At 48.1% G+C, this 23,178-nt stretch overlaps 1 protein-coding gene across 1 annotated transcript in view; it reads right to left on the reverse strand.

The window, feature by feature from the left end:
• The window catches only part of LOC149460809 (uncharacterized), a 28,892-nt gene extending 7,133 nt beyond the window's left edge, over positions 1-21,759 (reverse strand). The window contains exon 1 of the mRNA XM_089679329.1: positions 20,893-21,759. Coding sequence (XP_089535455.1) covers positions 20,893-21,725 — 833 coding nt within the window. The 5' untranslated portion in view covers positions 21,726-21,759. The remainder of the gene's footprint in view (positions 1-20,892) is intronic.
• Between the last annotated feature and the right edge of the window lie 1,419 nt (positions 21,760-23,178).

Here is a 23,178-nt window from a genome sequence, read left to right on the forward strand (position 1 = left end):
GACTTGGGGCTGAGACTATACAGACATATCCCTCCACCCGGCACAGCCAGCAGATAACAGAGCAAGTAATCCTGGGAGAATTGTTCTGTCAGAGATCTTACTAGACCCGGGCATGTGGACAAAGATACAAGACTTACACTCCAGGTGCCTAGGTGTAGTAACATCTATGGTGAGAATCAACATTTTGCTGCCAGCTGAACCCCAGAATCTCCATAAATCCAGTCTAGATACATAAATTGTGTCTGCAGCACAGAGAAGGAAGATTATCCGAGAGAAATCCAGGAATACAGGACGGGGAACACAGCTCAGGAAAGTGACCAGGGGATTACAGGCTGATATCACCCAGTCCCCGCCCTACTCTGGACCAATCAGTGAGCAGTATGGGTGGAGGAATGGATTTAGTGTTCATGACCCACCTGTGCTGATCTCTGTAGGAGTGTCCTCCTCTATAAATGTCCCCGTTATTCCATCCTCCTCCATAGACTGCTGATCATCCCTCACATACGCCTCTTCTTCTTCTGCTTTCACCTCAAATTCTATATCGATTGGATCTCCACTCTAAATCAAGAAAATGAGAGAAAATATCATGTGTAAAATATAAGGTCACATAAACATCCACACATTGTCTCTATGAGTCCATGTTCTAGATTCTCCATCCACCAACCTTGTAATAGTGAGGGATGGTGTGACCTTCCTGTGTGGAATCCCGGGAATACAGAGGACGGGGACATCTCTCTGGTGGGTTCCTGTAGCTGGATGACTCCACCATGGTGTCCTGGTACAGATCTTTGTGTTCTTTTAGAAGCTCTGACTCCTCCATCACCCCATCCTTATCCTCCTCCTCTTTTATCTCTTCTTTAACCTCAACTTTAGGATCTCTCAGGTTTCCACTCTGAATATATAATAAAATGACAAATGGTAACAATGCAGATAATGTACAGATCCTAATGATACTATCAGTGATTGTTCCTCATCTACCTGATGATGGTGAGGGATGGTGTGACCTTCCTGTGTGGAATCCCGGGAATACAGAGGACGGGGACATCTCTCTGGTGGGTTCCCATGACTGGATCCATCTGTAGGAAACACACACACTGACTGAATCCATTGTTTCTATGTGTTTATCAGATGATGGGGGATCTAGGTGGATCCTCCGTACTGCTCTCTCCTTTACAGTAAAGTCTCCTCTTACCCGGTGATGTGAGGGGCGGCTGATTGTCCATCATGACGTCCTTGTAGAGATCCTTGTGTCCTTCTAAATACTCCCACTCCTCCATGGAGAAATAGACAGTGACACCCTGACACCTTATAGGAACCTGACACACACAATGATACAGTCACCATCCAGACACATCCCTTGTCTGTTACTGGAGAATGTCCCAGAATTCCCGGCACCGCTCACCTCTCCTGTCAGCAGCTCAGTGATCTCTCTGGTGACTTCTAGAATCTTCTTCTTCTTTCTCTCTTCTATCAGGAAGGGAGGTGGAGGCAATGTGATGTCATATGATCTCCAGACTTCACAGGAGGAAAACTCTACATCTGAACACAAATAGTCACATCAAATGATATTCCCAGAATCCTCCTCACCTCTCCATTCAGGTCTCCATTTTATTAAAGCCCCACTTCAGGCTGAGGTATAATTTCCCCCCACAGGACCCCCACACTACGCAGGGTATAGGCTTGTTGCAGCATTCTGATGTCATTACATACAACGCAGGACCAACAGTCCCACTTTACATGTGAGGATACCAAGGGGCCCCACATCCTAAGAGCATCAGAAACAATCAGATGGAGGGACATTGGGAGGAGGAGCTGTGAGGTCAGTGTGATGTCATAGTGTTCTCTGACTCTGGATGGAGGGACATTGGGAGGAGGAGCTGTGAGGTCAGTGTGATGTCATAGGATTCTCTGACTCTGGATGGAGGGACATTGGGGGGAGGAGCTGTGAGGTCAGTGTGATGTCATAGGACATATAGACTCTGGATGGAGGGACATTTGGATGGGAAGATTTGAGGGGTCCTCTATATGGGGCTCCTGTATAAACCAAATCCTTGTTCCTGGGTGCGTCCTACCTCTCCTAAACTGAAGAGTGAACTTTGACCTTTACCATCCAGAAATCTGTCCGGAATCTGTGGAAGTAAGCTGTCATGTGATCAGGTGACGTGCGGAGGAACGGAATGTAAATAGCAGACAATTGTCTCCAGAGCCCCTAATGGTGGGGATGGATTTGGCGGCGTGCTGGTGCCAAGTTTCCTCCCCCCAGGGTCACTGCAGGTGTGGAGAAAAGCTGTGTAAGAGGATATGGAGGAGAGATGAGGAGGAGATCCAGGAATCAGGAGAAAGGTCAGGGCAAGCAACAGACGAGCGCATCCAAGAGACCAAGCCGGGGTCACTACACAGAAAATCAATCCAAGGAAACAACAGGCAGGACGAGGAATAGCAAGAAGGAGCTGAGAGACCAATGAGAATATTGCTCAGCCAATGGGAGATGATCTCAGCATGACTTCCATCATGAAGGAGATGAGGGGGAGGGGAGGAAGTCACTGAAGGTGACCATAGATCCATGGAAATTCAGCTGGTTCAGCAGGGATCGCTCACATTTCCATCCATGTGTGGTCACTGCCGGATAAAAGCCACTCCCCCAGCGGCTGCAGCCAATAGCTTCAGTGCTGATCTGTGTATTCTGAGAGCGGAGGAGTCCCCCCATTGTCAGAATACAAGAGTGCAGCGGGGAGGATTCCTCCATCCACCTCCAATGTGTGGATGGGGGAATCGCTTCATTTTTTTTTTCACTCATCCCGCTGGCTGAAGGATAAAACTGAACCATGTAGGCCAGCTTTGGGAGCAAATATATTATCATCAACTCCTCCCCCTTGTTGTCATACAGATTACACGCATGAGGGGTGATAATTAGAATTATTGTTGCTGACCAAGACTTCGCTAGCCGATATACAAATGAATGTTTCAGCAAATAAGTTCAACGGTTCCTTTCCAGGGAGAAGCATTTATTCGGATAAAGATACTTGCAACAGGCGACAAAGTCCAGCGAAATATTTGAGAATATTACAGTGACAACAGTCCTCAGAGTCCCATTTATGATCCTTCATATGGAGCAGAGATAGTACACTGTCCAGCATGTATAACCAATCTATGATATGCACCGAGGTAGGTTTCATGCGTGCAATCATGCCAGGTATGATCCATACATGTGCACCCATGAGGATGGTGTGTGTAAGCACTCAGACAATCTTTTCTTGATATCTTGATTCTATCCCCATGGAAATACAGCTGATTGGTGGTCAAACACTTTCATCTTAACATGAATAGACCCGAATTACATTCTGATAGTAACAATTAAGACTGACAATTGAGCTCCAGTGTCTACAGCACGGCTGTCTAGTTCCATGGACGGAATTCCAGAACACGCCCTCTGCAGCACCCAGGGGCAATCACCTGGCGCCGCTGGTGATCACTGTGTCCTACGGACAGCGGGCTTTTACCACGTGATCAGCCGTGTCCAATGGCACAGCAGATCACCGGGTAAATACAGTTGCCGGTTACCCTCCAGTGCGACCCTGGCGATCTCCGTGATCACTGTATCCTACGGACACAGCTGATCACGTGATGTGGTAAAAGGCCAATCACAGCGGCCTCTTACCATGTGATCAGCCATGTCCAATGACACAGCAGATCACCGGGTAAATACAGTTGACGGTTACCCTCCAGCGCGACCCTGGCGATCTCCGTGATCACTGTATCCTACGGACACAGCTGATCACATGATGTGGTAAAAGGCCAATCACAGCAACCTTTTACCATGTGATCAGCCATGTCCAATGACACAGCAGATCACCGGGTAAATACAGTTGCCGGTTACCCTCCAGCCAGGGGTGGACTGACCATTTGGAAACTCGGGCACTGCCTGAGGGCCCGGGGTCAGTAGGGGGCCCCATGAGATGCCCCTGGTACCTTTTTCATAGGCTTTTTGAGTTTGGGCAAAAACGCAGGGGCCCCATGATACCCTATTGCTCGGGGGCCCCATGAGTTGTCAGTCCACCCCTGCCTCCAGCGTGACCCTTGCAATCTCCGTGATCACTGTATCCTACGGACACAGCTGATCACGTGATGTGGTAAAAGGCCAATCACAGCGGTCTTTTACCATGTGATCAGCCATGTCCAATGACACAACAGATCACCGGGTAAATACAGTTGCCGGTTATCAGCTGCACTTTCCACCCACTGTCACAGCATGGGGAAAGTACTGCCGAGAACCGGCAATTGCCAAAGAAGGGATCGGCACTGATCATCACGGCACTGACGATCAGTGCCCATCAGTGGTACCCACCTGTGCCCTGCAGTGCCACCCATCAGTGCTGCCCTTCAGTGCAGCATCATCAGTGCCGCCTATCAGTGCCCATCAGTGCTGCCTATCCGTGCCACCTCATCAGTGCCCATCAGTGCTGCCTCATCAAGACACATCAGTGAAAGAGAAAAATTACTTGTGCAAAATTTTATAATAGAAACAAAGGAAAACTCTTTTTTTTTTTCAAATTTTTTTCTCTTTTTTTGTTTATAGCGCAAAAAAATAAAACACCCAGCTGTATGTAAATACCACCAAAGGAAAACTTTATTTGTGTGAAAAAATGATAAAAACGTCATCGGTACAGTGTTGCATGACTGAGTAATTGTTATTCAAAGTGTGACAGCGCTGAAAGCTGAAAATTGTCCTGGGCAAGAAGGGGGTAGAAGTGCCCGGTAGGCAAGGGGTTAATATTTAAATAGCATGTTTTTTACTTTCCTTTCTTTCCTTCAGTCTGCTGATTAATTGGAGGGTTAACTGGTCACAGGTGATACAGGTCCTATATAACTTTCTGTAGAGCTCACTCTGAGCGTGCTCATTCTTCAGCTTGCCTGTATTTTGCTTGCTGGACCTTTGACTAAGTAGACATTTGGTTAAGTGGAGTTAAAAAACCGGAGTGGAAAAAGGAGTCTTCTAACCTGTAGTAATATTAATATTGTGACTGGGATATGAGTGCTAGCAGGGTGGAAGGGTCTGTGCCGTGCACAGTGTGCCGCATGTATGTGGAAGGGTTTGTGCCGTGCACAGTGTGCCGCATGTATGTGGAAGGGTTTGTGCCGTGCACAGTGTGCCGCATGTATGTGGAAGGGTTTGTGCCGTGCACAGTGTACCACATGTATGTGGAAGGGTTTGTGCCGTGTACAGTGTGGCGCATGTATGTGGAAGGGTTTGTGCCGTGCACAGTGTACCACATGTATGTGGAAGGGTTTGTGCCGTGCAGTGTGGCGCATGTATGTGGAAGGGTTTGTGCCGTGCACAGTGTACCGCATGTATGTGGAAGGGTTTGTGCCATGCAGTGTGGTGCATGTATGTGGAAGGGTTTGTGCCATGCACAGTGTACCACATGTATGTGGAAGGGTTTGTGCCGTACAGTGTACCACATGTATGTGGAAGGGTTTGTGCCATGCAGTGTGCCGCATCTATATGGAAGGGTTTGTGCCGTGCAGTGTGGCACATGTATGCAGCAATTGAGCAACAGCTCCAGGATGCGACAGATGTGAGCGGGTTGCCCTTCTGTAATCTTGCATTAGAGATCTGGAGGAACAAGTTGCAACCCTGGGCAGAACCAACAACCTTGAATGGAGTCTTCTGCTCTCTGAGCGGGTAGATAATGGGGTTGATGTGGAGGGCGGAGGGTCTAATCAGGATTATCAGGTAGGAAGATGGGTTACTGTAGTGAGAGGGAGTGGTAGGGGCTCACAGAAAAGGAAGGCTGGCCCTGGGTTTGAGCACCCAAACAGATTTGCCACGTTGGGTGAAGATGTGGGGGTGACGAGCTCAGGGGTGGCAGCCCTGGATGTCACTGCTATCCCTAACAGCCAGGAGGGCAGACCATCTGGGAGGGGTGATGAGGGTAGTGCAGGAAGGCCTAGACAGCTGGTGGTAATAGGGGATTCTATAATCAGAAGGACTGATAAAATAATTTGTCACCAGGATCTCCTCAGCCAAATGGTTTGCTGTCTCCCTGGTGCCAGGGTTCAGCATGTGGTGGACCACCAGGTTGGTAAATTACTGGCAGGGGCTGGGCATGACCCAGCTGTCTTGGTCCATGTTGGAACCAATGACAATACATGGAAGGTGGAGGCTCCTTAAGAATCAATTTAAAGAACTATCCTGCAAGTTGAAGGGAAGGACCTCCAAGGTGATATTCTCTGAATATACCTGTGCCATGTGCAACTCAGGAGAGACGGGGAGATTAGAGAACTCCATGCATGGCTGAAGACCTGGTGTAAGAGGGAAGGATTTGGGTTTCTAGAGCACTGGGCTGACTTCTCATTGGGGTGCAGTCTATATGCTAGAGATGATTTTTACCTCAATGGAAGGGGGTCTGCTGTGCTGGGGGAGGAGTTTATGGGGAGGATCGAGGAGAATTTAAACTAGGATCGAGGGGGATGGGAGAATTAGATTACAATGGGGTAGACAGATCAGACAGGGGTCAGTACTTATTGGTGGGTGGAATGGGGAAAGATGGGGGGAGGGCTATGGCAGGTGATAAGAAGGTGCCCATGTTACAAACAACCATTGGAATTGTTACCTTCTGTAGGAAAATAGAAAATACGCAAAATACATGTGCACAAGGTGTCAATGTTTTAAAGTGTTTGTTCCCCAATGCCAGAAGTGTGCCCAGCACAATAGGTGAGTTGGAAGGTTTGGTGCATGAAGAGAACTAGGATTGAATTGGTATTGCTGAATCTTGGCTTCATTCCTCACATGACTGGGCCATTCATATTCCTGGCTAGGTTCTCTTTCGGAGAGACGGGGGAAATAGGAAAGGTGGTGGTGTCTGTCTCTATGTGAGAAGTGATCTCAGAGCGAGTGTGAAAGAGGACCTAGTTGATGGAGAGTGTGATGAGGCTGAAGGATTATGGGTGGAACTGCACATGGGGGGCGGTACTACAAAGGTCATCATTGGAGTTTGTTATAGGCCTCCCAGTGTTAATGAGGAGGTGGAGACTCCGCTCCTTGCACAGATGGAAAGGGCTGCAAGGGCTGGGACAGTGATGATAATAATAATGGGGGATTTTAACTACATGGAAATTAACTCAAGTAATGGCACTGCTAGAACAGTCAAAGGGCAAAAAATTATAAACTACTACAGGACAATTCTATGGTACATTTCATAGAGGCCCCAACTAGGAATGATGCTCTGCTGGAACTGGTCATCTCCAACCATGCAGAGCTTATAATGAATGTCCATATAAAAGAACATCTGGGTAGCAGTGACATGGTATACTTGGACAGAGGGGTGGCTGTGGATGTGGTATACTTGGACAGAGGGGTGGCTGTGGACGTGGTATACTTGGACAGAGGGGTGGCTGTGGACGTGGTATACTTGGACAGAGGGGTGGCGGTGGATGTGGTATACTTGGACAGAGGGGTGGCTGTGGACGTGGTATACTTGGACAGAGGGGTGGCTGTGGACGTGGTATACTTGGACAGAGGGGTGGCTGTGGACGTGGTATACTTGGACAGAGGGGTGGCGGTGGATGTGGTATACTTGGACAGAGGGGTGGTGGTGGATGTGGTATACTTGGACAGAGGGGTGGCTGTGGACGTGGTATACTTGGACAGAGGGGTGGTGGTGGATGTGGTAGACTTGGACAGTCATGTTGGAACAGGAAGGGGCCATCCCCAAACTCTTCCCACAAAGTTGGGGCATGAAATTGTCCAAAATGTCTTGGTATGCTTACAACATAAGAGTTCCCTTCACTGGAACTAGGGGGCCAAGCCCAAACCCTGAAAGACAACCTCACACCATAATCCCCCCCTACCAACCTTTACACTTGGCACAATGCAGTCAAGCAAGTACCGTTCTCCTAGCAACCACCAAACCCAGACAGGTCCATCGGATTGCCAGACAGAGAAGTGTGATTGGTCACTCCAGAGAACACATATCCACTGCTCTAGAGTCCAGTGGTGGCGTGCTTTACACCACGGCATCCAACGCTTTGCATTGTACTTGGTGATGTAAGGCTTGGATGCAGCTGCTCGGCCATGGAAACCCATTCCATGAAGCTCTCTACACACTGTTGTGCTCATCTGAAGGCCACACCAAGTTTGGAGGTCTTTAGCTATTGACTCTGCAGACAGTTGGCTACTTCTGCACTTCAGCATGCACTGACCCCGCTCTGTCATGTGACGTGGCCTACCACTTGGTGGCTGAGTTGCTGTTGTTCCCAGTTGCTTCCACTTTGTTATAATCCCACTAACAGTTGAGCGTGGAATATTTAGTAGCCAGGAAATGTCACGGATGGACTTATTGCACAGGTGGCCACCTATCACGGGACCACGCTTGGAGTCACTGAGCTCCTGAGAGCGACCCATTCTTTCACCAATGTTTGTAGAAGCAGTCTGCATGCCTAGGGGCTTGATTTTATACACCTGTGTCCATGGAGGGGATTGGAACCATTGAATCCAATGATGTGTATATATACACACACTATACAATACAGCTCAGTGGATTGCTGTAGGAAAGTCCTGGATTCTTTCTTGGATACACAGAATATAACTGGATATAACATTTATAGGTAAAGTTGATCCAGGGAATATCCGATTGCCTCTCGGGGGATCAGGAAGGAATTTTTTAACCCGGCTGTAGGCCGACCCCTCATTGCCTGCAGTAGAGCAGTTACTCGGATCATTCAGTTTATAATTCCTCTAAACAGATGGTTAGATATATCAGCTTGGCATTAAAGCACATGGAAAAAAAAATAAAAGTCAGCAGCTACAAAAACTGTAGCTGCTGTCTTTTAAACTACAGCCACTTACCTGTCCCTCGGTCCCTCGTTGTCCTCACCACGGCTGGTTTCACCAGCCGTCTTCTCAACCTGGTGCCGGCATCTTCAGTGTGGGCACCCGACTGTGACAGCTTGTGGCTTCTCAGCTGGGTGCCCACTGCGCATGCGTGAGAAGTGTGCGCTTTTTTGAATGACACGGTGCATTACGGTGGCTTGTACCATCACATTTGAGTAAAAGACGGGTGCATTGTAGGAATTGGCATTCTTGCTTATTTTTAAAGTTAAGTTCACACATTTATACACTGAAGAGGGAGGTGCATTGTAGTACAGCACACTTACACAATCACTGTTTTTTTTTTATATCACACATAGTACTTCCCTCACCCTTGTTCCACAGTTGTAGAAGTGGCAGTGCTGCATTCCAGTTGTTTTTTAGCAAAGATATGAAGCAGAATACATTTTGGCATAAATTTATGATGAAATTTAATGTTTTTAAATTTTTTTACTGGACATGTTTAATAGCAAAAAGTCAAATATATTGTTTTTTTCTCAAAATTGTTCTTTTTCTAAAACATAAAAGACGCAGAGGCAATCAAATAAAAGAAAGCTCTATGTGTGGCAAAAAAGAACGTAAATTTAATTTGGGTGCAGCGTTGCATGACCGCGCAATTGTCAGTTAAAGTAACACAGCGCCGTAACTTCAAAAAATGGCCTGGTCAGGAAGGAGGGGGGGAATCCTCTGGAGGGCGAGCGGTTAAAGGTTGAAAGCTCTTTACATCCATATATGTCATAGCCTTCAGCATGTTATAAACAGAGGATTCCATAACATTCACATTTTGACTATAAAGTGACAAATCGCACTCGCCCCTCTTATGAATTTGGAAAAAGCCACGCAAAGTATTGTGTCCTCAACTCATGTTATTCTACCTAGAGCATTGGTGTGCAAATACTTAGACACTCAATTTATTATTTATTACAGGCGCTGTCAATTTGTGCATTCACATCAGTCCCCGCCCCCGAGGAGCGTACAATCTAAGGTCCCTAACTCACATTCATACACACACATACTAGGGCCAGTTTAGACAGGATCCAATTCACCGACCAGCATGTCTTTGGAGTGTTGGAGGAAACCGGAGTACCTGGAGGAAACCCACACAGGCACAGGGAGAACATGCAAACTCCAGGCAGGTGGTGCCGTGGTTGGGATTCAAACCAACGACCCGAGTACTGCCAGGTGGAAGTGCTAACCATTTAGCCACGGTGCTGCCCAATGAGTTCTGCTATGCAAAGCCATTGTGTACATCTCACCTTAGAAGTTACATATATATAGATGGTATTATAATGATTATTGGGTGACAACGCCTCTCTGGTTTGTAGATGAAGATCAAGAGATAAAAGATAAGAAGATATTGTCTGTAATAATTATCTAGATCTATAGACAGATATTACACACAACATACTACACCCCTGAAGGGGTAAAGAGGAGTTCCAGCTGGTTTTTTAAGTTGCCTTCAAGACAATCCCACCCCCTTAACAGTCCGTAATGGCAATACATATATATATATTTTTTTCTTCTAAACGTTGTACCTTTTTTTCAATGATTCAGTCTACAGTTCCAGTCCAGGCCACCTATGAAATGTCTTCGGGGGGGTTACTGGGTGTATATATAAAATAACGTCTCATTACCTCCCCTGCTGCCACTTCCACCAACGTCTCCCCTCTACTTCCTCCTCTCACCCGGAACTTCCTGTCTGTACCTGACATCACTTCCTGTCTGTCTTCCATAAAGACTTCCTGTCTGGGTAGAAGTGAGATTCCCACCTTGTGGAGCTCAGAGGAACTGCAGCCCCGAGAAGCATCTGGTAGTGTGACCCCGGCTTTGTGCTGGGTGTGTATGGACTGTAGATCCTTATAGATACTGGAAGCAAACTGTTAATTTTCATCATAGGTGCTATTAGACCTAAGCACCAAGTGTATGTGCTTTGGGTCTCCTTCCCCCCCCCGGGTCTAGTAAGATCTCGGACAGGATTACTTGCTCTGTTGTCTGCTGGCTGTGCCGGGTTGAGGGATATGTCTGTATAGTCTCAGACCCAAGTCACTGAGTGCAGTCTCAGGAGATGGGAGGCAGCGGTGTGGGATCTCTGCAACTTGTCTACAGTAAACATTTAATGTTCCACTGATTACTGAATACCAATATTATGAGTCCTGACCCTTACACTGTATAATTTATATTGTACATTACATACTCCTGACCCCTGCACTATATACTCTATGTTGTACATTACATACTCCTGACCCCTGCACTATATACTCTATGTTGTACATTACATACTCCTGACCCCTGCACTATATACTCTATGTTGTACATTACATACCCCTGACCCCTGCACTATATACTCTATGTTGTACATTACATACTCCTGACCCCTGCACTATATACTCTATGTTGTACATTACATACCCCTGACCCCCTGCACTATATACTCTATGTTGTACATTACATACTCCTGATCCCTGCACTATATACTCCTGACTCCTGCACTATATACTCTATGTTGTACATTACATCATTCTGATACTATATAGTCCTTTTGTATCCTATATAATTAGTTGTATGTTACATTTGCGTTATTTCTTTTACTCCCATTTCCTACCAGTTGGACATTTTATATCGGATGATGTGATTGGAGCACAGACTTTTACATGGTGATAATAATGTGATAACATCCTCCAACTTTGGACCCTTAAATAGAAAGTGATAATGAGGGAGCAGCCATAACCCCAATGATGGTGGTCTACAGGATCAGTCCAGTCTTCATCTTGGTTGTTCTCCCCCCATCCTCACTCTCTGACCTCTGGTGGGGCTCAGCCACGCTGTTCTTCATGACTAAATCATGGACTAAGTAAGGAAGTGTAGTACTTCTTGTGTTGGGAAGATGGCGATGAGTGATAGGGGGGGTGGGGACCCTCGTCCTATAATCCCCTCATCACTGTCCCTCCTATAAAAGACAGTTCTGGTTGTTTCCTCACTCTCTGACTAAGGTCCATGAATAAAGAAATGACCTGGTAGGAGATCAGAGGAGCCATTTCCTAGTTCCCTTGAGGGTGGAATTGTAAGCTCCTCAGAGACCAAGCTGCTTGATGTGGGCGGAGTCCTGGTTTGGGGGAACCAATCAGCTCCTGTCTAGTAATCCTCTTTATCTTTGTATTTTAGTCCATGGCTGGGAGATGAGGAAAACCTCCGACGATTGTCTCACTTTGTCTCCAGACTGGAAAGTAGAAGATGAGGACATCACACAATATAGTCCAGGAGAAAACCCGGCTCCCTCCAATGTCCATCCGGCACCACACAGTATAGATGGACCATTGGATTCCTCTTCATGCAGCATCAACACCTCCAAGTGCTGCTACCCATGCTCCACTTCACCACTGTGCACCACCACCACAGCTGTCACTGCAGGGTCAGAATGCCGTCACATCCTGTAGCTTTGACTCGACATATGTTTTGTCGTGATGATGTCTTTAGGAATACCTCCTGAAGACGTTATCACGAGAAAACGTACAACCCCAGGGTCAGAGTTTTTTGCATAACCCTAGACATTTTGTGAATCCTTTTGCATAAATTATACTTGCAGCTTCCCGTGTCTTCTTCTCATGAGGCTTCATGGCTTGGATTGTGGTGGACGCCACAAGAGCTTTATTTTTCCTGATATGCAGTATCATCTCCATATGGATGTCTAGTACATGGACTGGGCTTACCTCCAAGAAGTGTTCTCTCCTCTGCAGAGATTTACCTGGCAATGCCTCAGGGAAAGTAAGTTCACTCAGGGAGGGTGTATGCTTCCAGTAGAGCCGGCAACCTCTTATCTCAACCAGAAGTTATTATACCCAGAATTTATCAGGAAGAGGGGACACTCTGGTTTCTTCAGGGAGTTGGGCAAGCTCACAAACCTGCTGCTCCTTCTATCTCAGCAAGATGTTTCCTTTGCTGCTCTCACAATCTCCATTTCCATTAGGAGTACTGGGCATCCACACAATCTAAACAAGGGCCTTCACTTGGGTGAAGTAGGACTTTTACAGGCTGTGATGGAGGAAAGGCAGGACAGAACACACAGAGTGGATGGCAGACACACAAAGCTTTCTTGAGACAAACAGACGGCAGTCCTTCAATACGGGGGGTGGCAGAGAGGGTGGATTTGCCACTAAATGGTAACGAGGGAGCCCCTGAGAAACACCAGCTGTGGTAGAGGCAGGTGCCAATGGCGTGGTGCAGGTGAGAGCCAGATGTGAAGAGGTATGCGTAGTCAGACAGGCCGGGTTGGCAGCAGCGGAGCAAACAGTACAGAGCAATAGGCAGAAGAATAACGGGTCACAAGCCGGGTTGAGTAACAGGAGGTCAGGCAATCAGGATCAGACAGAGAATAGTCAGGACGAGCCAGGAGTCAGGGCAGGAGAAGGCAGCAGTATCAGGAGCAGGCTGGGTCAGCAACAAGGAAACCAGGAACACAGGATCAGCAGGAACACATATACAGGGAACAAGACCATCAGGCAATGTTGAGATGCACAGGGCAGGTTTAAATAGTGCGCCCTGTGCTCTCATTGGCGCGACCACGATCGCTAGTGCGCATGCGCGGCCGGCGCCGCAATTGCCGAGAGCTCTGAGTTCGCCGGCTCGGACGAGTCAGCAATCAGCGCAGGCGCGCACCGCTGAGCAGCCGGGATCCCTGACAGACGGCATGTGATACAAGGCATTAACAAGGGGATTAATAATTGGCAGGCTCCCATACCGTGACACTCCTCCCCCCTCCTTTTCACAAGTGCCGATAAGGGGGACCCACCCAGGTTCCCTGGAAGGCACTTGTGGGGCCTAGCTACTGTGGGTCTTGTTGGCAAGAAAGGCCATCTGCGTTTTGGTGCTGGCTTCCCCGCCTGTAACGAATGGTAAAGTTGTAGGGCTGGAGGGCCAGGCTCCACCTAAGGAGGCACCAATTGTCCCCGGACACCCAGTTCAGCCATGTGAGGGTGTTCCTCCCCAGCCTCGACTTGGCTGAGGACAGCCCCTAGGCCATAGGTAGAGGCGTCTGTCTGCACGAGGAAGCATCTGTTGTGGTCAGGGGCTGCCAGGACGGGGTTGCTCGCCAGGACGGATTTGAGGGCACGGAAGGCGGATTCACAGGCCGAGGTCCAGGTCACCATCCGGGGACTGTTCTTCCGGGTCAGGTCGGTCAGGGGCTGGGCCATGGAGCTGAAATTAGGTACAAATTTACGGTAATAGCCGGCAGTGCCGAGGAATGCCATCACTTGCTTCTTGGTCTGGGGAGTGGGCCAGTCATAAATGGCCTGAACCTTGGCTGGCTCAGGTTTCAGTGTCCCCCCCCTACTCGGTGCCCGAGGTACTGTACCTCCGCCATTCCCAACTGGCACTTGTCTGGTCTCACTGTCAGCCCGGCCCTGCAGACGCGGTCTAGGATGGCCCCCACGTGGGCCAGATGCTCCTCCCATGTGTCACAGAAGATAGCTATGTCATCTAGGTAAGCACACGCGAACTCTTGGCAGCCCTCCAGTAGCTGGTCCACGACCCATGAAAGGTGGCTTGTAGGAGATCGGGCAGGGCTCCCTCGTCTGCTCCGCCCGTGGAGGCGGGGCAGACAGCGAGCACTGGCAGAGCCCGGTCATGGTACTCTTTCAACATGTTGATGTGGACTGTGCGCTGTTGGTGGTTGCGGGAGTCGAGACCAATGACATAACTAGTCTCGTCTATCTTGCGGAGGACCTTGTAGGGTCCTTCCCAGATGTGCTGGAGTTTGTTCTGGGGGTTGGGGACGATCTTGAGCACCTGCTGCCCTTCAGTGAACTCGTGGCCGCGTGCCTTGCGGTCGTACCAGACCTTCTGACGTGTCTGGGCTGCCTGGAGGTGGCTGTGGGCCATGGTGGCCAGGCGGGTCAGCCTTTCCCATAGCTTGAGAACGTAGGGAATGATGGGGGTACCTGTGTTCTCTATCTGCCCTTCCCAATGTTCCCGGAGCAGGGATAGGGGACCGCGGACTTTCTGCCCGTACAGGAGTTCGAAGGGGGAGAACCCCGTTGACTCTTGAGGTACCTCCCGATATGCAAACAGCAGGTGTGGAAGGAGCTTCTCCCAGTCCACCTCCCCATCAACGAAGGACCTCAGCATGCTCTTCAGTGTGCCATTGAAGTGCTCGCAGAGGCCATTGGTTTGGAGGTGATAGGGAGTGGTCCGGATCGCCCGTACCCCGCACGTGCGCCAGAGGGATTGGACCACTTTGGACATGAACTGGGTACCCTGGTTCGTCAGGATCTCATCTGGGAAACCCACCCGGGGGAAAACGGTGACAAAGGCCTCGGCTACTTTGGGGGTGGAGATGCTGGACAGGGGGACAGCCTCGGGGGAGCGGGTGGCGTAATCCACTACCGTGAGGATGTACCGCTTGCCGGCCTTACTGGGCCGGGCCAGGGGCCCCAGGATGTCTACAGCTACCTGCTGAAAGGGCTCGTCAATGGTGGGTAAGGGGCGGAGCGGGGCATTGGGGTGGTCCCCTGGGCATCCCCTCCTCTGACAGATGTCACAGGTCTGGCAGAAGTGGGCTACGTTCTGGGTGATACCTGGCCAGTAGAAGGCTTGGGTCAGCCGCAGCCCCGTTTTCCTCTTACCCAGGTGGCCAGCTACTGGAATGTCGTGTGCTATCTGGAGTAGCGGGAACCGGAACCGTCTGGGCACTATCAGTTGTGTGGGGCTAGCAGAGGGTTGACCCGGGTGGCTTGGGCCTACTGTGCGGAACAACCCCTGCTCCCACCAAAGCTGGCCCCAATCCCACTCCTGCCGCCCTGCGGCGGCCTGGGTCCTAAACTTAGCCAAGGTTGGATCTGTGGCTACCTCCCGCTTAAAGGTCTCCCGATCCCAGGTCAGGGGAAGGTCTGCGTCAGGTAGGGGTTCACTCACCGAGTCCATGCTGGGGAAAGGTCCCGTGGTGGCTTCTGCTGGAGGAGGACCTCGACCTGCTTGGCGCCGGGTCACCGCCCCGACGTACTGGCATCGTAGCTCCCCTAGGTCATTGCCGAGTAGGACATCCGCCGGGAGGCCACCCATGACGCCGATTTGGCACTGTTGCTCCCCGAACCCATAGTCGAGGCGCACGGATGCCCTGGGGATGTGATCTCTGGCTCCTCCCGCCAGCTCAATGGCAAATCCAGGCCCGGGTTGGATGGCTTCCTTCCGGATCACTCGGGGATCAGCGATGGTCAGGAAGGCCCCTGTATCCCGAAAACCGGTGGCGGGTTTCCCATCTACTCGCACGGCCTGCAGGTTTATGGGTGGAGTATGTAGCCCCGGGGGGGTGGACACTGTAAACCCCCAAGGGTGGGTTGGCGTCTGGGGGGCTCATCCATTCGCTGGGAGGCGGGGGCAGTGGTTCTTTTGGTCTGAGAGGTGGGGCAGTTGGCTTGGAGGTGCCCAGGCTGGTTGCATCCGTAGCAGCGGCGCTCCATGGGGGGCCCTGCAAACCGGGCTCTGGGGGGTGGCCCTGCGGGATTGGCAGTGGTAGGTGGGGGGCCCGTTTTGGCAGAGGTGGCGGGGGGCAGGGCCCTTGACAGCTCAGGGGCCTGCCATTTCCAGTGTGGCTTGATGGCCAGGATCTCATCAGCCAGGGCAGCGGCCTTTGCAAGGGTGGTAGGGGCTTTCTCTCTTACCCATCTGCGCACCTCCACCGGGCATTGGTTGTAGAATTGCTCCTTCAGAAATGCTTGAATGATTTCTTCTGCGGTGCGGGCCTGTTCCCCCTCTAGCCACCTCCGACAGGAGTGCGACATCTTGTGCGCATACATCCTATAGGACGGTTCCGCATGGCAGGGAAGATCACGGAAGTGCGCCCGGTGCACTTCTGGTGTCACCGCTTAATATTCCAACACAGTCTATTTGACCCAGGCGTAATCCTGGCCATCCACATAGTCCAGAGTGCGGTAGGCTGCAGCTGCACCCCCTTCTAACAGACCCATGAGGTGCCGTATCCAATCCATGCTTGGCACCTCCATGAGCTGGCAGTGCTGCTCAAAGTTCTGAAAGAACCCCTCTACATCTCCGGCGGCTTCGTTGAAGGGTTTAAAGTCCTTGCAGCTGACCAGGGGAGGGGGGTATCCCGCAGCCCTGGACAGGCAGCTTAGGTCACAGTGGCTCCCTTGGCTCTCTCTTTCATGCCCCTCCGGATAGCCTCTCGCTTGTCCTCTGCTGTGGCGTCTGACCCCAAGAGGGCCATCTCTTCCTCCACCCGAGTAAGCCAGGGGCTCTTGGGCCCTGGATCCTTGCGTGCTGGGAGGGTGGGGTTGATCTGCTTTTTCCTGGGGCGTCTTGGGGGTCCGCCTCCTCAATGGTGGTGATCAGATCCTCTTTGGCTAGGCCCCTCCAGGAAAGGGCCAGCTCCTCAGCCCTCTCCTGCAGACATACCACAGTCCACTTCCTGTATTCGCTGGGCCGGGTTTGTTCCCGCATCCGCTGGGTTTCGCTGTCTGCCATCTCCTCAGTGTCCTGATCCCACCGCTGCCAACCAGTATGTGACGGAGGAAAGGCAGGCCAGAACTCACAGAGTGGATGACAGACGCACAAAGCTTTATTGAGACAGACGGCAGTCCTTCAATACGGGGGGTGGCAGAGAGGGTGGATTTGCCACTAAATGGTAACGAGGGGGCCCCACCCATAGTCCACTAGGAGAGCCAAGGGGGTGTCTCTGTAACAGGGGTAGTCCGACACAGGAGAGAGGTGCGAGGGGTCACCACCGCAACAGTTCAGGTAACACAGTGGGGAAGCGGGTACTCACAGATCCAACAGGGTGCCTGGTCTCCCAGGGGTAGAAGCAGAACGCAGGTACCTGTGGAGTCCGGATCAGGCGGGTGGCCTCTGACTCTGGCAGATGGGCTGTGGTAGTCTCTCCACCTTCTGTGGGGTCTCTGGCAAAAAGCAGGCAGGCTGGGATAGTCTCTCCCCCTTCTGTGGGGTCTCGCAATCGCAGGTAGGCTTTCTCTGGTTGTCTCTTCCCTCCTGTGGGGTCTCCGTGAGGCTGGGGAGTAGACTTGCAGAGTCTAGTCCCAAAGGTCTCGCCGAAGCTTGAGATCCTTTGCAGACTACACACCGGAATGAATAGGAGCTCCCAGCATCCACCTCTTAAACTGCTGCAGGACGCTCCCCGGTCGCCTTGGCAACCGGGAGGGGGAAGGGAACACTACACCCCAGGGAGAATCAGGCCGGTGATAGGGACATCCTGGGGGGCAGGGATGATGTCTGCATAGATGAAAAGCAAGTTGGGAGGTGTGCAGAGAGCTCCCAGCCAGCTGGCCGGGAGGGAGGGGGCCCAGAGTAATTTGATTTGGCCATTTGGCCTAGTGACACAGGGTACAATTGGAACAATACAGAGCAGGACACTGAGGGCATATGATACAAGGCATTAATAAGGGGATTAATAATTGGCAGGCTCCCATACCGTGACTCTATGATTTTAAATTGTAACACAATGGATCTGTAAAACATTTTATCCTAACATAATATCCCATTGCTAGTAAGGATTTCTGAATATTAACACAGGTTGTTAATGTTATATATTGTTATATATTAAGTGTGTTATTGTCTTTATTACAGAAATATTGTATGTGTGCTGCCATATCTATAATCAATAAGTAGTTAAGTATGCCAATTATTTGGTTTATATATATATATATATATTGTCTTTTCCTCTATGTGCATAAATAGTATTTCAATCGTTATATATACAATATCTCCCAGAAGCGAGTCCCCCCTCACATTTTTGTAAATGTTTGATTCTATCTTTTCATGTGACAACACTGAAGAAATGACACGTTGCTACAATGTGACGTTGTCAGTGTACAGCTTGTATAACATGTAAATTTGCTGTCCCCTCGAAATAACTCCACAAAATGTATTCTGCTATATGTCTGTTATAAAAAAAAATCAAAATAAGTGTATTTTAATTGTTTTGTATAAACGTTGGAGCACCTACAAACTATGGTATGTGTATATATATATATATATATATATATATATATATATATTGGAATTTACACTGCTTTTACTTGCTGACTGCCGATCATATTTCTTCAGGTGCTAAAATGCCATATCAGTACAAACACCCCCAAATGGAACGTTGAGTCCATGGAAGAGGCATGCGGAGTCCATGGAATATTTTATTTTTTGCTACATTTTTGTTTCGAAAATGACAATTTTTATTAACACAGAGTTGTCACTTAAATTATATATGGTTCACTCATGCCATGGATATATGTGGAATAACACTGCAAAACACATTCTGCTACTACTGCTGAGTATGGGAATATCACATGCAAGAAGCTATTTGGCAGTCTAGACAAGTACAGGCCCCCAAAATCCAATGAAAACCTTCAGGCTTTCAAAGAGCATTATTTCCTCATGTCTCTTCCTCACTACCTATCACAGTTTTGGAGGACCTAAAATGCCAGCATAGTACAAACACCCCAAAAATAACCCCTTTTTGGAAAGTAGACACCCCAAGAATTTGGATAAGAAGTATGATGAGTACTTTGCAGATATCATTGCTATAACAGGGTTTTGCAAAAGAAAAGAAAAAACATGTTTTCTTTTTCTTTCTTCATTTTCCAAAAACGAGGCAACAAATGAGATCTGCAAAATACTCACCATGCCCCTTAGCAAATACCTTGGAGTGCCTACTTTCCAAAAAAGGGCTCATTTGGGGGGCTTCTACTATCCTGCCATTTTATTGTCAACATTAGAAGCTTCTGTCACACTCTTCTAACCACTTGAAGAACAAGCCTTTTCTGACACCTTTCTTTTACACGAAAAAACATGTTTTTTCTGCTAGAAAATTACTTTGAACCCCAAGCATTATATATTTTTTTTAAAGCAGAGGACCTAGAGAATAAAATGGTGGGTGTTGAAATTTTTTAAGTCACAACTACGCAGCAATTTTTCAAACACTCATTTTTTTGAAATTTTAATGCACGAAAACACAATATAATGCCAAATTGTTTGATAAAATATAAAAGAAGATGTTATGCCAAATAAATGGATACCAAACATGACATGCTTTAAAATTGTGCATGCCAGTTTAACGGCAACAAACTATGTACATTTTTAATATTGATAGGGAACAATTTAAAAGCCTTTACAGGTCACCAATTTATATTTACACAGGAGGTCTAGTGCTAGAATTACTGCCCTCGATCTGACATTCGTGATGATGCCTCACCTGCATGGTGCAATCTCTGTTTACATACCGCCATGGGACCAAAGCTACTGGTGAGTTTATTCATTTTATTTGGTGGTGGATTTCGATTGAAAATATTCTTTTCTCACCAATCATATTATTGAAGAATTATATATATATTTTTTTGGACTTTTTTTATATATGGGACAATGTCTTTCTTTTTTATGACAACTAGTGTGTGATAATCTATTTTTCCTTTTTCACTAGTGCAAATTGTTTATTATTCGTACACCTTCTGGTATAGAGCGGATTTTGCAGCTGGAAGAATTGAATATACAGTATTTATATTTTTTTCTCAATTGTGAATTAATAATTTCTCTGTGGCACCATCTATATTTGTTTACATCATATTTAATCAACCTATTTTTTTAAACATAAACCTCTAAGTGTTTGTGAAATCTTCCACCACAAAATGTACTCCACCAATGAAAGCTCATGACTCCGTTTTTATTCTTCTCCTGCTATCAATGACCAACCCAGTCCCACACTTCAGCCATGTCTTTGGGGACCTCTGATCTCCTTATGAACTGTTTCTTCCATGATGAAGATCAGCCATGGAGTATATCTGAGGTGTATATCAGGGTGTGCTTCTTCCCCACATGAGAGCTGGGATGTCCAGCAACATTCATCTAGAAGACATTTCCCGCACTCAAGGCACTAATACACCTCCAGGGTTGTGTGGGACCCCTGATGTACAGGAAGACAGGACTTCAGTGAAGAACAATTCCCTCACTCAGGACAGGAGAGTAGCTTCTTCGCCTTGTGCAATCTCTGATGTGTGTACAGACTGGACTTCAATGAAAAAAATTTCCCACACTCAGAACACGAAAATGGCTTTTCCCCAGTGTGAGACCTTTGATGCTTGACGAGATCTGATTTTTTTACAAAACCTTTCCCGCACTCAGAACAGGAATGGGGCTTCTCTCCCGTGTGCAATCTCCGATGAATATAAAGATTGGACTTATCTGAAAAACATTTCCCGCACTCAGGACAGGAATATGGCTTTTCTCCTGTGTGAGACCTCCGATGTTTGACAAGATCTGTTTTTTGCACAAAACATTTCCCGCACTCGGAACACAAATAAGGCCTCTCTCCTGTGTGCAATCTGTGATGATTATAAAGATTGGCCTTATCTGAAAAACATTTTCCACACTCAGAACAGGAAAGTGGCTTCTCCCCCTTGTGAGATCTTTGATGTCTGTAAAGATTGGACTTCAATGAAAAACATTTCCCGCACTCAGAACAGGAATACGTCTCCTCTCCCGTATGTAATTTCTGATGTCTAGACAAACTTGACTTCTGTGAAAAACATTTCCCGCACTCAAGACAGGAATACGGCTTCTCTACTGTGTGAGATTTTTTGTGCTCATTAAGATAGCATTTAGAACTGGAACCCTTCCCACACTCAGTACAGGAGAAGCTCTTCCCTGTTAGAAGGCCGGCCCGGTCCCGCACAGTCTGAGGGTCCTCAGGATACGAGGAATCCGATGGTCCATCTACACTGTGTGGTGCCGGATGGACATTGGAGTGAGCCGGGTTTTCTCCTGGACTATACGGTGTGATGTCCTCATCTTCTACTTTCCAGTCTGGAGACAAAGTGAGACAATCCTCGGAGGTTTTCCTCATCTCCCGGCCATGGACTAAAATACAAAGACAAAGAGGATTACTAGACAGGAGCTGATTGGTTCCCCCAAACCAGGACTCCACCCACATCAGGCAGCTTGGTCTCTGAGGAGCTTACAATTCCACCCTCAAGGGAACTAGGAAAAGCTCCTCTGATCTCCTACCAGGTCATTTCTTTATTCATGGACCTTAGTCAGAGAGTGAGGAAACAACCAGAACTGTCTTTTATAGGAGGGACAGTGATGAGGGGATTATAGGACGAGGGTCCCCACCCCCTCTATCACTCATCGCCATCTTCCCAACACAAGAAGTAGTGCACTTCCTTATTTACTCCATGATTTAGTCATGAAGAACAGCGGGGCTGAGCCCCACCAGAGGCCAGAGAGTGAGGATGGGGGGAGAACAACCAAAATTAAGACGGGATTGATCCTGAAGACCACCATCATTGGGTTATTGACTCTTCTCTCATTATCACTTTCTGAGTCGAAAGTTTGAGGATAATATCAAAACAGATATATATTATGTCCAGCTTATAGAAAATGGTTGTAACCAAAGAATACATATTATGTTTTGTGGTATTGGGGAGATTATACTTATGTGGTAGGTGTTTTTTTAATGAGTTGTGCCGGTCTAAACTGTATTTTAGGGCATAGCATCCCACTTTTATTAATTAAAATTGAAAATTCACTTGGGCATCAGTGTAACGTAAATGTAAGTGTGATGTGACATAAATGTAAGGTTTGAGTAGCTGAGATGTGATCTGTAGAAATATGGCAATGTAGGTTTAGCTTCAGTCCATGTTATAATAATATAAGATGTGTACAGAATTAAGTCAGAGACATATGGTCACCAATTAGTATCTGAAGGGACAGAGCATGCTCTAGACTGGAGGTGACACCTGAATGCCAATAAGATTTGTCACCTTCTGGAAATCTGGAAGGAAAAGGCTCTAGATGGTTTGGCTTCATGACACAGTGGGAGACCGGAGGTGGTTCCTATGTGTCTGGGAGCTTTGACGTATATACACAGATCAAAGGAATATATTTCATCTCTCATAAAAGCTAAAATATTAGTTGCAGAGAGATTAAAATACTTCCTTCTGATTGGACACACTGTAGGCTACATCTGCATGTAGAACTGTATTTGTAGCCTATGTAGAATCCTAGAGAAATGCAGAAAACGGTTATATGGCGCCGGATTGTGACAGCTGAACAGTGATTGGTACTGTCACGATCGGACTGATGCGCTGGTGTCAGAATTCAATCCCTGACTTGGTGATTCAAACCGTTCCTGGTCCAATTGACTTTGGGCATTTCAGTACCCAGGACGTCCAGTTGGCTGGTAAAGGAACACCCCCCAGAGTTGATTGGCCAAGGACTAATGTCCAGCCTACATCCATATTCCCATAAATTGAGGACCTGGGATATGGACGGTGTGATTCGTACGGAGCCAGTTC

This window comes from Staurois parvus, unplaced genomic scaffold (genome assembly GCF_062004578.1).
Source record: "Staurois parvus isolate SC_StPar_1 unplaced genomic scaffold, SC_StPar_1.0 ptg000221l, whole genome shotgun sequence".
In the NCBI taxonomy this organism is placed as follows: Eukaryota; Metazoa; Chordata; class Amphibia; order Anura; family Ranidae; genus Staurois; species Staurois parvus.